Genomic DNA, 14,240 nt, shown 5'->3' on the forward strand with positions numbered 1-14,240 from the left:
TCTGAAACCCCCAGCATAGGTAAGATGAGCACTTTTGATGACTTTGATTGGGACGAATAGGTGATAGCTGCCAGGAGCCAATTGCTCTCACAACTTTCACTAAGTGGGTCCATCCCTACACAGACTGTGAGCAGATCTGGGCATGCAAGGAAACAGGAGGCAAAATTACCTTGCCAGACCTGCCATCAAGATGGGAGACTTGGCCCAAACACTTTATTCACTTGCCTGAGCCTAAATTGCCATTTAAACTAGCAGTGGCACTACTGGTTTAGTGAGGCTAAAACAAGAAAATGTGCCATTATTGTAAAGCTGCAAGAAAACCATAAAAATGGCTATTCTTGCCATAAAAATGGCTTCTAGCTCAGGGGTGTTCTTCTGTCACACAGGGATGTGCATTTTAACAGATATCTGGGGTGTAGTAGAGAGCTTGGAGTCTCTAGGAGCCACCAGGGAAGCAGGTGCTCCTTGTGTCTAGCAAGTCATGTCTTTCTTGCCCTGGTCCTATTCTGGTTTGCACACTTACCTGGAGAAAGTGAAGTGAGCCAGGGTGAGGCAAGGAGCAGAGACCAGCCCTGCTGTGGACAGTGGGAGTGGTACATTTACTTGCTTGAAATTTGGGGGCAAGCCACTAGCCTCTCAGAGGCTCCATTTTTGCAGTTATAAAATAGAGGATGAAATAATTGTTTGTTACAAAGATTTAAAATAATGTAGGCAAAGCACCTTGCAGACCTTCAATGAAATAGTAATGGGTGCTCTTGTATTCAGTCAATAAGTATTTATAATATGAGACAGGTGAACTCAGAAGACAGGGTGGTGAATGATAAACACCCATCTCCTACCTTCATGGAGCTTTCAGTCTATGGGAGAAATTTCACCATTAAACAAGTATTGACCATGGTATTAGATCTGGGCCTTGGTAAGAATTTGGGGGGAGTCAGAGGGAAGTGGCATGCAAGCTGAGTCTGAAGGAAGAGTGGAGAAGTTTGGCAAAGGTTGCTGTTCCTTGGATCTCAAAAGCCAATGGAAAAGAATTTTGCAGGTGAGAAGACCAACCAAGCCCAGGCTGCTGAGAGGCCTTGGAAGTGTTCAGCCAGGTCCACCTTAGTTGACACAAATGGAAAACCCCTGGGCCCTACACTACAGATGCTGACAAGGGGAGATTGGCCTGGCATTGACCTAAGAATTTCATGGTCTGGAATTCAGATGGGAGGGCTGGATGCAGAATTTTTGCTTTGTAGGGTAGCAGAAAATTTTTCTGAGCTGGATGTGAAAGGCAGTGAGCGAGCTCTGTCTTCTTCTTGGTGGCAAGACCAACTCCAGGTGCTCAAGAAGGCAAAGGGGGGCACATCCCGTTACTTGTACTACATGGTCTTTGCACTTAGCTGCTTCAGCTATAGATCAATTTGAAAACATCCCCAAACCAAGTCCAAGACATCAGTCTTGCCATCCTTAAGCTCCAGCTAGACTTTAGGGCTTAACACAGAGGCTAAGCACAGTGATGACTGAAAATTATCCACTCAGTTTATGAACAAGGAAGTCATAGGCAACCTTGGCAGGAGCCAGCACCGATAAGATCAGAGTGGGAGGTGAGAAAGTAGTAGCAACTCTTTTAAGGCAATTGCCTGTCAAGGGTTACCAAGAAAGGAGGTAGTAGCTAGAGGGGAGAAGTGAGGTCCAGGAAGGATTTTTAAGGATAGGAGAGATTTAAATGATAATGGGAAGAAGTTGATATAGAGTGAGCAGCTGAAGATTGATAGAGAGGTATGATTATTAAGTAGGTGAAGTGCCCAAGAAGGTGGAAGGAACTGCAATCAACCATCCCAGTTTGCCTGGTTGAGACCAAGGGGATTTAACAGAATGTGGTTTTAAATCCAGGGCACTCCTGGACAAACAAGGAGAGACTGGTCATCCTGTTAGAAGGGCATGGGATGCAGTGCCCAGGTAGTGGCTGGCAGGACAGCTCGTCCATTGGAACAGAAAGGAGGAAGGGGTGGGGGTGTAGATGCTAGGAAATTTGTGCATTTCATGGTAGAAACTGATGGAGTCTTCTTCTTCTTTGACTTCTGACTTCTTTGGGAGGTAGGAGTCCTGATCACCTGTCAGATTCCTTCTCCATCTCCTGCCCTTTGCTACCAGGCAGACTGGACACATAACAGGTACTCAGTAAGACCCAGTGAAGGAATTAGCAAATGAATGATACCTAGCATAGGTGTGGCTAGTTGTGTGCTTTTCCAAGGGACTGAGTTGGAGATCTCAGCATGCAGGAAGTTTATTGAGGAATGCTCTTGGAATTAACTCCTGTGGGACAGAAGGGAAGGAAGGATTGGGCAAAAAGAGAAATTGAGCTTTGAGTGCTAAAGCTGGGAAGAGTGTTTCTGAGAGTAAGCCCAGTGTTGATCTGTCATTGGAAACAGACTGCCCTGGGAAGGAGGCAGTCCACTAGGCGAGACAGCTTACATGAGAAGGGGCAATCCCCCAAGGGGGCTGGTAGCTGAGAACCATCTGCTGGCAGCCACAGGGGAAGAGATCCCTCAGTATTAAAGGTGACCCAGGCAGTGCATCACAGCATCATCAGGAGAGGCAGATGTTTAAGGGCGTGAGAGCAGTTTGTAATAGCTACTATTATGGCAGAATGGTAACTATGTGGCAGACCTGACATCAGGCAATGAATGGGCCATTGTCCTACTTGGGAGATGCTCTCAGTATAACCTTCAAGGCAGGCAAGCCAGTGCCAGGGAAGTCCAATCTGGGAAGGCTTCATGGAAGAGCAGGCAGTGAACCTGGGCTTTGACATGAGCAAGTGTTCTGCAGGTGGCTGAAGTAGCCCAAAACATAGCTGACCCACCGCTGGCTCTAGGTAGGTAGGGAGAGGCCTGTAACTCTTCTGGCCTAGGCCAGGTTGTCCTAATTTAGGCTGGGGTTCCTCACTCAGGGAGCAAAAGGGCCTGTGCCCTGGGGGCCTGAGGAGCCCTTGAGTTTGCTCTTCATGCTTGGTAACCGATTATTTTATTTACCACTCAGAGCTGGAGCTGCCCAGAGAATCAATCCTGGGCTAGCAGAAAAAGTCAGGAGCCTTGCCCCTGCATGAGCTGCCCAGGCTGTAGGCATTGTGGGAAGGGGGCGTCTGGTGACTTTGGGAAGAAGAGATTGCTCTGGCTGGAAGGGAGACTCAATTCTCCAGTCCAGGGAATGGTTAATCAAGAGGGCCCAAAGGGTAAGCAAGATAATTCACCTCTTGGTGCCTTATTTTTCTCATCCCCAAAACAAGTGTGTAATAGTAACTTCCTTGTGGGGTCATTGTGAGGTTTAAATGAAAGAATTTATACAAAAACCTAGGAACAGTGCAGGGCACACAAGCTACTATTATAACTTAACAGAGCTGAGAGGCCAGAGGTGTGTGTGCGTGTGTGAGAGGATTCACCAGAGACAGAGTGGGGAGCCGAACAGGCAGACTGACTGAAATACACTGCTGAGGGGAGCAGCGGGCGCAACAGGAGAGGTCTGCTGCGCCATGTGGGTCACTTCCCTGGCAGGGCATTGAACTCATGTTGTAGTGGCTGGCGATAGCTTGATAGCACTGTGTCTTTAACCCCTGCACTACCAGGGAGGCCCTATCCAGATCATTTTATAGATGGAAAGACTGAGGCTCAGAGAGGTAAAGTGTTTTCTGAAATACTGATCATGGCCAGGAAGTGAGCCCCGTTCTTCTGTTTTCACTTGCTCTGCGTCTACGGGGTCCTGTTGTCTGTGCTCCCAGCTGTACCCTCAGCCAACCCTAGCCACCTTGGCTTCCACTCTGGGTCTGTTTTTCCATCTGTGTCACGGGAGTTGCCCATTCTGTGCCTTTGATTCTTAATTTTGGTGGATGGGGCAAATGGGGAGCATGTGGCCAGCATGGGGCGGGGGGTGGTAGATAGCTCCCCGGTTTCCTTTCCCTCCAGCTCCCAGTTGCCACCTCATGGTAACCCTTCCACCCCCTCCCATTTCCAACATGTGTAGACTTTTCACTTCCACTTTATTATCACTTCATTTGTAGCATTTTAAGGTTTGTTACCTGGAAGGGAACGAAGAGCTCACACCTCCAGTTCCGCTTTTCAGATTTACCTTTATCACGTGTGAAAATAACCTTATTAACAGCATCTAACCTGCTACAGCATATGGAGGCACCCAGAAAAATAAATGCAGAAGGAACCAGGGCAGGGAAAACAGCGCAGCCAGCTGGAGTAGTGTAGCCTCTGGACCCTGGGATTTTCTCCCAGCCCTTGGGGGTTCTGGAGCTCTTGTCAAGATCAGCAGAGCTAGGCCCACAATAGCCTTAAGCAACTGGCCATCTTCCATGGTTCCTGGCCTCCTCCCTCCTCCTCTGAAGCACAGAGATGCCCCAGGAAACAGGTCCTGTGCCTCCCCAGCAGCCTTGTCTTCTGGATGCTTGTCCAGGATTGATTCTCTGGGCAGCTCCTGCGCCAAGCAGTAAATGAAATATTGGTTACCAGGAGTGTGGCAGGAGGCAATTAACCCCTGGACCTCACTGTGGCAGATGTGTTTGTAGCACATGAAGCTGAGAGCCGAGCACACCTGCCTGGCCTTCCTGCAAAGTCATCCAATTAGGACAACCCCCAATGGTGGGCTTCCACTGTCCCCTCTGGTACCCATGACCCTAGAAACCAGGGCAGCACCAGCCCCTAGGGCTGGCATTTGCCTGGGCACAGGCTGGCCTGTCACTCCTTGTGTGGGTGAGCTCCAGGGGCACCTCCATCCTCACACACCCTCTCTCCCCCCCCACCAGCAGGGACATTATTTGTTAATTAATCACACATCTTCCTAAAGGAGAGACAGCCTGCGGAGGATTCTTCCTTCCTTCCTCCAGAATGGAACCATCACCAGGCCCTGCCCCATAGAATATTCCTGTGCCGAAAAACCCCTGACTGGGGAATAGGGGAAACATGCTCTGCTTTTGGGGACCCCCCAGTGGATGAGGAGACAGGGATGGTTGCCCTCCACTCACTCAAAACCCTGTCTTTGAGGATCCCCAGTCTGATGGAGCAGACACAGGTCTTGCCTTCGGGAAACTTCCTGTGCTGATAGTGGAGACACAGTCCTCACCCTGGGGTGTCCCGCTCTGAGGGGGGAAAAGAGACTTTGCCATGGGTGCCCCTGTCTGATGGGGGAGACCTTTCCCCCAACAGGTTCCCTGCAGTTGGGATGCTGCCTGAGTGACAAGCAGCTGGCCCTGCAGGACAGCCCCATGCAACAGAAGAAAAAGTCCTGGGCTTCAGTCCAGGCCCAGTTGTGCCACAAACTTGCTGCAGGACCATGGGTGAGTCACAAATTCTCTTCAGACTATGATTTCCTGAACTGCAAAAATGGGGATTTCAGGCCCATCTCTCAAAATGACAGGAGGATCTTCCGGTCACCAGATAGAAAAGAATGCAAACCAGCCAGGCAGGCACTTCTTACAGGAATGATTAACATGCCTTTTGTCATAGCAGAGGCCCCAGACCAGTCCCTGTGATTGCTGAGGAGGGGTAGAGAGTCCCCTCAGGAATGGTGCCCATTAAAAATGTTACAGGGGGGCTGTGGGTGGTACTGAGGGTAGGGAGGGGAGAGGGAGTATCAGCTAATCTAATCACTCTTCCCAAGGAGCTCTCATTCCAGCCAGACCTGCCAGGGGTTTTATTGGGTTTGTGGGGACCCGCAGATTTCAATCTTCAGACCCCACAGGGAAGGAACAAGCATTAAGCTAATTTTATTAAATGGCCACAGCTGGCAGTAGGGGGAAGTCGGGGAGAGAAGGGAGGACAAAGAAAGTCATTCAGGTTTGCCAACCATGACAAGGGTCCATACATGGGGCCTGCCTTGGAGGGAGGCCACCCTCCTTCCTGTCTCTCCAGCTGAGCCAGCCTGGGGAGGGGAGGCCAGATGGGACCTTTCCTCAGTGTAGAGCCTTGGGATTCTCCAAGAGCTACCCCAAGGCTGCTGCCCAGGGCAGATGCTTGTAAATCCGTGAAGCCTTTGCAGGGTGGGGGTGGGAGAGCAGGAGTGGAAGGGCTGGTCTCAGATGGGAAGGAGGCTTAGCTCCCTAATGCCATCAATCCTCATTTCTGCTTTGGTGATCCCAAATCTTTATGAAATATGGTATGCTGGCTAAGAGCACGGTCTTTGCTTCAAATAATGGCATTTGCCTCTCATAGCTCTGTGGCCTTAGCAAATTTATTTTAACCTCTCTGAGCCTCAGTTTCCTCATCTACAATGGATAAAGTAATAGCAGCCAAGTTGAAGGGCATGTGAGCATCTCCTGCCAACCCAACCCCGTCCCACTCGTAGATCCATGAGCTAATATTTGTAAAGTTCTTACATGGCATCTCACCCAGAGTGGATGCCCTCTAAATATTAGCCATTATGATTTAGGAGTGCCCTAACCATGTGATAGTCAGGGGAGAGATCAGTGGCAGGATAGGAAGACGGTGTGCCGTCTCCAAGGACCCAGAGCTTCTGGGATGCAAGTGTAATCGCAGAACTTAGGGACTATGTCATTTTTAAAAAGTGGTTTAAGCTCCCAGGAAGAAGAATAAAATCAACTCATCCAATCTCCCAGGGCTCTTGGGAGACTTGAGTGAGATGAAATATCTGAAAGCATTTTATGAACTTTAAAGTGATATATAAATAATAAAAGCTGTGTTTATTGAGCATATACATTATACATCTTTAATCCTCAGTTGGATGAGGTAGTCTCATCACCTGCATCTTATAGATGAGAAAAGTGAGGCCCAGAAGTGAAGTGGTTGGCTCAAGGTCAACCAGCTTTTAGCTAGAAGTTTATTCCTCTCACTGCTGTCAATAAGTAAAAATTGAGTCAGAAAGGAGTGACTTGCCCAAGGGACACCAGATCAGGACCCAGGGTCTCCCAGTTTAAACCTTGTTATGCTTTTGAGATACTGATGTCACTTTCAAGAACCAAAAAAAAAAAAAAAAAGTTTCCACCAAGGAAGATGAAGATGTAACTGAGTTGCTTCCCACTGCAGATGCCCAGGCCCACTTGGGTGATGGTGGGCACCTCCACCTGGAATAGCTCTGACTCTGGCTTTCCCCCATATCTAGGGGTGGCTTCCTGCAAATCCTTCTGCAGCTTGGAGGAAGCAGGGTTCATGGTGCCCCTCCTGCAACTCCTCTCCAGGGCATAGACTGAAAGCCGGCAGGGTGAACTGTTTTTATTGTAGCTTTGGTCAGACTGGGGCAGGAGCTTTAGGGGGTGCTGGGAAGCTATCCCAGCCCACCCCCCACCCTCCCCCCAGGCGGTGCCACCCGGGAGCAGGAGGACAGCGCTTCCGAGCTCGGGACTGGGACCGTCCCGGCTGAGATCTGTCCCAAGGCTAGGGCTGGCGAGCGGAGGAGGGCAGTCAACAGTCCTATTGTACAAACATACAGCGCGGGCCGGGGCAGGGGCGGTCAGCATTGCCTCCCCGGGTCTGCACGCAGCGCGCTGGGCCCAGCTCTGCGGCGAGTCAGCGCGAGGACCTAACTGCAGCCGGGCGCGTGGAGAGGGGGGCCTGGGGCGTCATAGCCGGGAGGACTGGCAGCTGGGGATGGGCGGGAGACGGATCCTCCTCTGCTCCCCCTTCCCCCCCTCAAGGGGGATCCTGGGGATGGGGTGGAGGCGTGGAGGGGGACGCGGGATGCTCAGTCCGAGTAGATGATGAAGCCGGAGAACGTGCTGTATTTGTTGCTGTTGCCGCCGTGCGCTTTGCCTCCGTCGAGCTTGATGAAGACCTCGTCGCCCGCGTCCAGGTGCAGGATCACGCTGTTGCTGGCGTAATCGTAGTTTTGATCTGCGTCCTGGGCGATGGCGCTGGCCCGAACCTGCGGGGGAGGCATAGGGGAGAGCAGGTGTGCGTGAGAGGGCAGGGAGGCGGTGGGGAGAGGCGGGGTGGGGAGAGAGGGGTGTCAGAGGTAAGGCAGCCACTCCCGCAGAATCTGGAGGCCCTAAAAGCCCAGCCTGCAGCCCCCCCCCCAGACTCAGCCCTCCTTCTCTCTGCATCCTCCCCCTCCCTTGCCAACTGCAACCTGTGTGTTTGGGAGGCGGTTGTGGAGGAGACTGGGTGATCTCGGTGTGAACTCGGAGTCAGGGTGAACTCTGCCTCTATAACCGCCGGAGGTCTTACTGTCTGCTCTTCTGAGGCCTCAACAATGCCTCCAGGAAGTCCTGGACTGGAACTCTGTCTTTGCAGAGAGGAGTTTTCTGGACATTTCTTCCTCTCTGCTTTAATTGTAATAATGATGCCTTACCTTTCAGCCACCTCCACCAGTTCTTATGTCTGTGGATGGACATGAGGGTACACCTTGGTCAGGGGGTTGGACCAATGTCAGCCTGCTACAAAGCAGGCACCCTAGTACCAGGACCCCATTTTTGACTCCATCCATGCTGCAGTATTTCACATGAAAGTAGTGAGCTGGAAGGCCTAGTAGTTAATTCCACTCCCAAGCTCAGACTGGGTCTGCAGGCTGGCCCCCAAAGATCTATAGCTATACCTGTGTTAATTATCCCACTCCAAGGGGGTAGGTGAAAGGAAGTGGGTGAAAGGAAGGGAATCCAGGCCCTCCATCCCTCTGTGACCTTGTCTCATATCCTTGCTGGTCCTTGTTTTGATGGGGGAGGGAAGAATCAGGCAGGAGAGTGGGACAAGGGAGGCTACTAGAGTGACTCTTGTGGGTTCTCACTAATAGTAAAATATCAAGGATATTTGGTAGTGGACAAATTCATTCCTGGCTTTTCTGTTTCAACAGATGAGGCAATGCAAGGTCTGAGCCTTAGGATCTGGGGCCTCTCCAGGACATCCTGAGTGCAGAATGGGGAGAAAGGAAACTTCTCCAAGGTTCTGGCTTGTGTTGGGGTGGTGTGGAGGGGTAAGCATTGAGTAGGGTTTCCTCAGCCAGGCTCCTCAACATCCCTATCCCTTCAGTGATGGCAGCTCCCCCAAGGGCAGCTGACTGGGGGCCAGACCAAGTCAAATGAGGGGAGGGGCCCATCCTCTCTCCTGGGTGGGAGGCTGAACTGCAGGTCAGCCAGGTCAAAGCTGCTGACTCAGCAGCAGCTCCTCCCGGGAGGACCCAACAGATTTGCATGCAGTCTTCCATCAAAAGCCCAGATCCTTCCAGCTCCTACTATCCCTTCAACCTCTTCTTCCCCAGCTTGGGAAGGAACTGTTTAATTTTTTTTTTTAATGTTTAAATTTCCCAACATTTAGCTGGGAAAATTAAAGGTGGCCCAGCTAAAGGTTGGAGGAAATGAAATGAGGGGAGACTTTGTCAAGGGGTTCAGTTCCTGTTTAGAAAATAGATGAAAAGATCCTGCTTCACCCACTGCCACTTTTGTACAAGCCTTTTGATGGTAAAGAAAAAAATTGTAATCTTGATGGGGCTGAGTTGCTAGGAAAGAGCTGAAAGCAAGCAGCCAACTTCTATATTGTTCCCTGGGCCCCAATCCCAGTAGTATTTATTATTACACATGCATTTCATTATCTTTGCTAATAAATTACTACTAATAACAATTATTTTTATTACCCAGATTAATTTAGCTTTAACTCATTAAAACAGTGTGCTGCTTAATAGCTAAATCCATTAGAATACAGTCATCTGTCATCAGGAATCTCCTGGTGATGTGACAGGCATCAGAACAGTTATGCTTATGTTTATTATTTATTCATCACCATGATTGTTGCTGTGATTATCCTAATTATCCATGGAGGTAGGGAGAACGTATGCTCTTCCATCCCGAGACAGTGGGGAATCCAGTAACAGAACCCAGGGGTCCTGAGTCTAGGCCCAGGACAGGAACTGGCTGAGGCATCCAACTCCTCCTGGGGGCCAAAAGGAAGTTTGGGGATTTAAGGTTGCCTTGGAAGCAGGAAAGCAAGCCTGGGGCTTGTCACGAGGGGGCGCTGGAGAATCACCTCTTCAGGGGTTGCCAGGAAGGGAAACCGAGGCAGCCATCTGACCAGGGGCCTGGAAAGGAGGGTGAGGGCAGAATTTGGGAAAAGTACCTCTGTCCCCAGATCTGTGCTGGGGTCTTAGATGAGCAGGTGTGATTGCAACAGTCAGCCAGCCTGGTCCACAGGGGACACTAGGGTGTTCCCACATTTATGGGGTCCCTGGACAGTGCCAGGGACTGTGCTCTGTGCTATGAAAGGTATTATAGGCCAGAGAGGCTGCTGGGGGCCCCTCTTCCACCATCAGGAGAAAGATCCATCTGCAGTTAGGTTTTTATACCCTCAGTGTATACCCCCATCACCCTTACCTCACTCAGACTCTGCTGTCCAAGCCCCTGACATCTGTAGCACCTTTCCACTGCCCTCTTCCCTGAAGGAGGGAGCTAAGGGCACCCTGGCTACAAGCCCTGGCCCATCCCCGCACAGCCTCTTCTCTCTTAGCCCAGTTTATGAATTCCATATCCTCCCAGACCCATCTGAACTATGGACCTTAGAGGCAGCTGCAGGGAACTCACCTCACCCAGGGTAGTTCCCCCAACTTAGAGTCCCTTCCTCAGCCTTCTGAGGTTCTCGTATGCTGATGACAGGGCTTAGTGCCATTAGGCTGCTTAGCATCAAAGCCACCCCCAGGGAGCAGGGCTGGTGGGCCTCACACAGGGCAGAAAGGGGACCTCATCACCAGGCAGGAAGATGTGACTCCTTCCATGCCCAGTCTTGCCCACGGAAGGCCAGGGCCGACGCTCTGCTCTGCCTTCCTGATAAAATTCTGGAAACATCTTTACAGGCAGGAAGCCAGGAAGGAAAAGCACAGAGCCCAGGGTTGCCCATGGTCTTGAAGGCAGGGGAGGAGCAAGCGCCTCTTCCATCCACTGTGCAGCCCATCGTTTTTTTCTCTGCTCACTTGAATGTCCTCTTCCACCTCTAAGCCAGTCTTTCCCTACACTTGACCTTTTTTATTTTCTCCCTAGAAGGGTGGCTCCTCACTCAGGCACCTCGGTTCAACATCCTCTCCCCCAACCAGGTTGGTCTGAGCGGGGGCAGGTCCCACTGAATCACTCTTTCCAGACAATACTTTGTGGAGCAGAAGTTGCCACTTGGGACCCCAGTCCTTCTCTAATACAGGGATTTCTGGGGGTGTATTATGGGGCAGTTACTACCACACAACAGTAGCTACCCTGCACACACCACCAGGTCCAGGAGAGCAAGATGTCTGAGCCCCTGGTACCAAGCCCCAAATCTAACTCCTAGTAGGGGCTCAAAAGTAACATGTGGATGGTGAGCGGGATTCAACGAGTCTCTTGAGCAATCTGGAAGGAGAAGTCATAAAGGATTGGGGGTAGGCACTGTTTCTCTTGTCTGTTTTAGAGGTGGGACAAGGGAATGGTGGGAACAATTGTTAAAATGGCAGGTCTTGGAAAGCCTAGTTAAAGCCACATCCTCTTTTTTCTACTAGCCAGTTCCTCTTCGAGTGAGCACCTTCTTGCCAGGCTCTGCCAATGCGCTGCCCTGATGGAGGAAGAGTCTTTTGAGGAAGTTTCACTCCCATGGACTGAAGCAAGTGCCCCTTCCTCAAGCACACACCATCTTTGGACCTCCTCTCTGAGGTGCTGAGGTGGTGAGGGTTGAGGACCCACAGGTGCCCTGGTGACTGCCTCCCTGGCCAGCCAGGTCTTCAGCCTCCTGAAACCTCAGCTTGGGGCCAGTCCAAACTTTTTTTGGGAAAGGAAGACATTCCACGGGTGAAGGTGACATTGCTGCCTCCCTTATTGGTGATTAATAAGAGGAATCGTGGGACTGTCTGCAGAGTGAGTCCTGGCTGGATAGTGGGGCCTCGCCTTAGGTCGGGAACCAAGGACAAAAGGGAGACACAAGAGAGAGACACTCCAGGGATGGAGAAGATGGTATTAAACTCAAGAGGGTTAGTGGGTGGGGTGGGGTGGGGAGATAAATAGATAGAAAGAGAGGGGGGTACAGGAAGGGGTAGAAATCAGAGAGAGAACAGAGAGAAGCAGGTAGGGGAGAGAGAACAGGGCACAGGCTTAAACCATCTGGTAGAGTTTTTGCTGGCTCCCCACGCTGGTGCTTGCTTCCACCCCAAAGCCAGGGTCTACTTTAGGGCAGTGCTGCAGTGGGAGGGGTTCCCACAGGGTCTTAGTCTCAGGGGATTCCTTCTCAACTCCCACTAATCTAGCTTTAGATCTAACTCAGGGAAGGTCCCCGTCTTCCCCAAGAATGAGGGCCCAGAGGGGAGTGGGGTGAAGGGTGCCGCTGGGCCAGTCCTCTGGAAACACTGGAAAAGGAAGCAGTAACAAAAGGCGAGGGAGCTGCGCAAAACTGGCCCTGGGGCAGGGTTAGGTCCACTTGGCCCCGGCAGCAATTTCAGGGAGAGCCGGTGCCCTGGGACGGGGTGTTAGAGACGCCCCTCTTGGCGGCCTCGGGCTCTGGTCTCTAGGATGGGGGTGAGGAGGGAAGGGAAAGGGGCCTTCCACACTCCCGGAGTCTGGAGTTGCCGCTGGGAAACACAGAGGAGGGGAGTTTCCACCTCTTTGCCCCGCCTCGGGAGGAAAAACTTTTCCCCCCAGGCCGCCTGTAGGTGCAGGCTGCTCTGACACCAAGGAAAGCGGCCGCGCGGACCCGGGTCTCTCCTAGTGTCCGAGAGGCCGAGTGGTCCCTTCCCAAGGGCGGGTGATGGATTGCAGCGATGGCTGTGCGGCTTTGCGCGCCGGGCTCCCTTTGCCTTTGTGCCCAAAACATCTCCCGCGGCTCGCTGTCTCCGATTGCGCGCAAAGCCCTGCGCCCCGGCACCCGCGGGCGCGCCGGCTGCCTTTCCGCAGAGCCCGTTCTCACCCTCCCCTTGGCACCCGCTGTTATGAACCAGAATCCCGGCTCTCACACGCCACTTCCAAAGGGCCAAGCCCCCAGAGCCAGTCCGCACGCCTGGAAGCGCTGCGCTCTGATTTGGATTTGTCTCCTGGATTTCCATGCCACGCGCCCCGGCAGCTGAGGAGCAAGGGAGGACCGCCGGCCCCGACCATCTCTGCATGCGCTGCCTAAGGGGGGCCGCGGTAGGCTCCCCACCTGCACCCGCCGACTCGCACCGATTACCCATAAGCCCCGGGCCCCCTGGGGGCCCTGCTCCCGGGACAGCCCCCCGCCCCGCCGGGCCCACCTGGCCGTTCTTGCAGAGGTCGGCCCACATGCTGGTGCCGTCGCCGCCGCGCATGAGGACGTGGTAGGTGAAAAAGTAGGTGCCGGGAATGTTGCACGTAAACTTGCCGCTGGTCGCGTCGTAGTTGTTGCCTAGGTTGGTGACCACGTCGTCGAACTTGAGCACCTCATAACCCTCGTGCGGGTTCTTGAGGCCGGCATAAAAGGCCACGCGTGGCACCGTGGTGTAGGTGGCCGTGCTGATGGCGCCGCTGCCCCCCGCGCCAGGCAGCCCGGGAGGGCCGGTCTTGCCCGGCTCCCCCTTCTCCCCGGGTGGCCCCACAGGGCCGGGAGGGCCCGGGTCCCCGGGGGGCCCCGGGGGTCCGGGTTTGCCGGTACGGCCCGGCTTCCCCTGGGGGCCCTGCACCAGCGTGGAGGGCGGGGGCGCGCCACTCTGCTCGCTCAGGGCGTCGCCGCCGTCGGGCCGCGCGCCGGCGCCGGGGCCCCGCGCGGGGTAAGGGTCGCACACCATGCGGCAGGTGCCCAGCATCTCGTAGTGGCCGTCCGGGCCGCCCGAGCTCACCAGCACGGGGATCAGCACCACCAGCACCAGCAGCATCACCACGCCCGCGGCGGCCGCCAGCAGTGTTTTCCGGCCGGCGCGGAACCTCGGGAGCGCCGGGCCGCCCGGCCGCGCCGTCGGGGCAATGGTGCCGGAGGGCCGGGGCGCGGGCGAGGCGCCCGCGCTCAGGAGCGGTCCGGCGGGGCTGCGGGCATGGGGCCGGGCACGGGGCGCCGCGCTGCGCAGGATGCGCTGCCGAGCCCAGTCGCCCGCTCCTGCCTCGCGCCTCCCTCCCGCGGCGCTGCCGGACTGAGCGCTGCGGCCGCGCCTCCCGCCTCGCTCCTCCCGCTCCCCGCGCTGGGGCCGCCGCCCCCTTCGCCCCGCCCCGCCCCCCCGCGCCGCGCGCCCCGGCGCCCTGAGGGGGTGGGGTTGTGGGCGGGGCCTGCTCCTCATTGGGCCACAGGCGGCGGGGCTCCGCCCACACCGCGAGGGGCGGGGTCGCGGGGTGGGGCCTCGGAGACCCCGGCCAGAGCCGGGGGACCGAGGAA

General features: G+C 54.0%; 1 protein-coding gene across 3 annotated transcripts; it reads right to left on the minus strand.

Moving 5' to 3' along the window:
* Positions 1-7,192: 7,192 nt before the first annotated feature.
* On the minus strand, positions 7,193-14,003 carry C1QL1 (complement C1q like 1). 3 transcript variants are annotated; one of them, XR_005122100.2, is made up of 3 exons: positions 13,153-13,189; positions 8,062-8,312; positions 7,819-7,857 (listed from the first exon to the last, which is right to left on the minus strand). XR_005122100.2 is itself a non-coding variant. In XM_037494473.2 (2 exons), the coding sequence occupies exons 1-2, from the start codon at positions 13,747-13,749 to the stop codon at positions 7,678-7,680; spliced, it is 777 nt and encodes a 258-aa protein (XP_037350370.1). In that variant the 5' UTR covers positions 13,750-14,003; the 3' UTR covers positions 7,193-7,677. The 3 variants fall into 3 exon arrangements, 1 of the variants encoding a protein (XP_037350370.1); XR_008549681.1 differs by lacking the exons at positions 7,819-7,857; positions 8,062-8,312 and adding exons at positions 9,644-9,854; positions 9,948-9,999 and having other exon boundaries at positions 13,153-13,186; XM_037494473.2 differs by lacking the exon at positions 8,062-8,312 and having other exon boundaries at positions 7,193-7,857; positions 13,153-14,003.
* Positions 14,004-14,240: the final 237 nt, after the last annotated feature.

The sequence above is a fragment of the Talpa occidentalis genome, unplaced genomic scaffold (assembly GCF_014898055.3).
Source record: "Talpa occidentalis isolate TD23 unplaced genomic scaffold, MPIMG_talOcc4v2.1 talOcc4.7, whole genome shotgun sequence".
In the NCBI taxonomy this organism is placed as follows: Eukaryota; Metazoa; Chordata; class Mammalia; order Eulipotyphla; family Talpidae; genus Talpa; species Talpa occidentalis.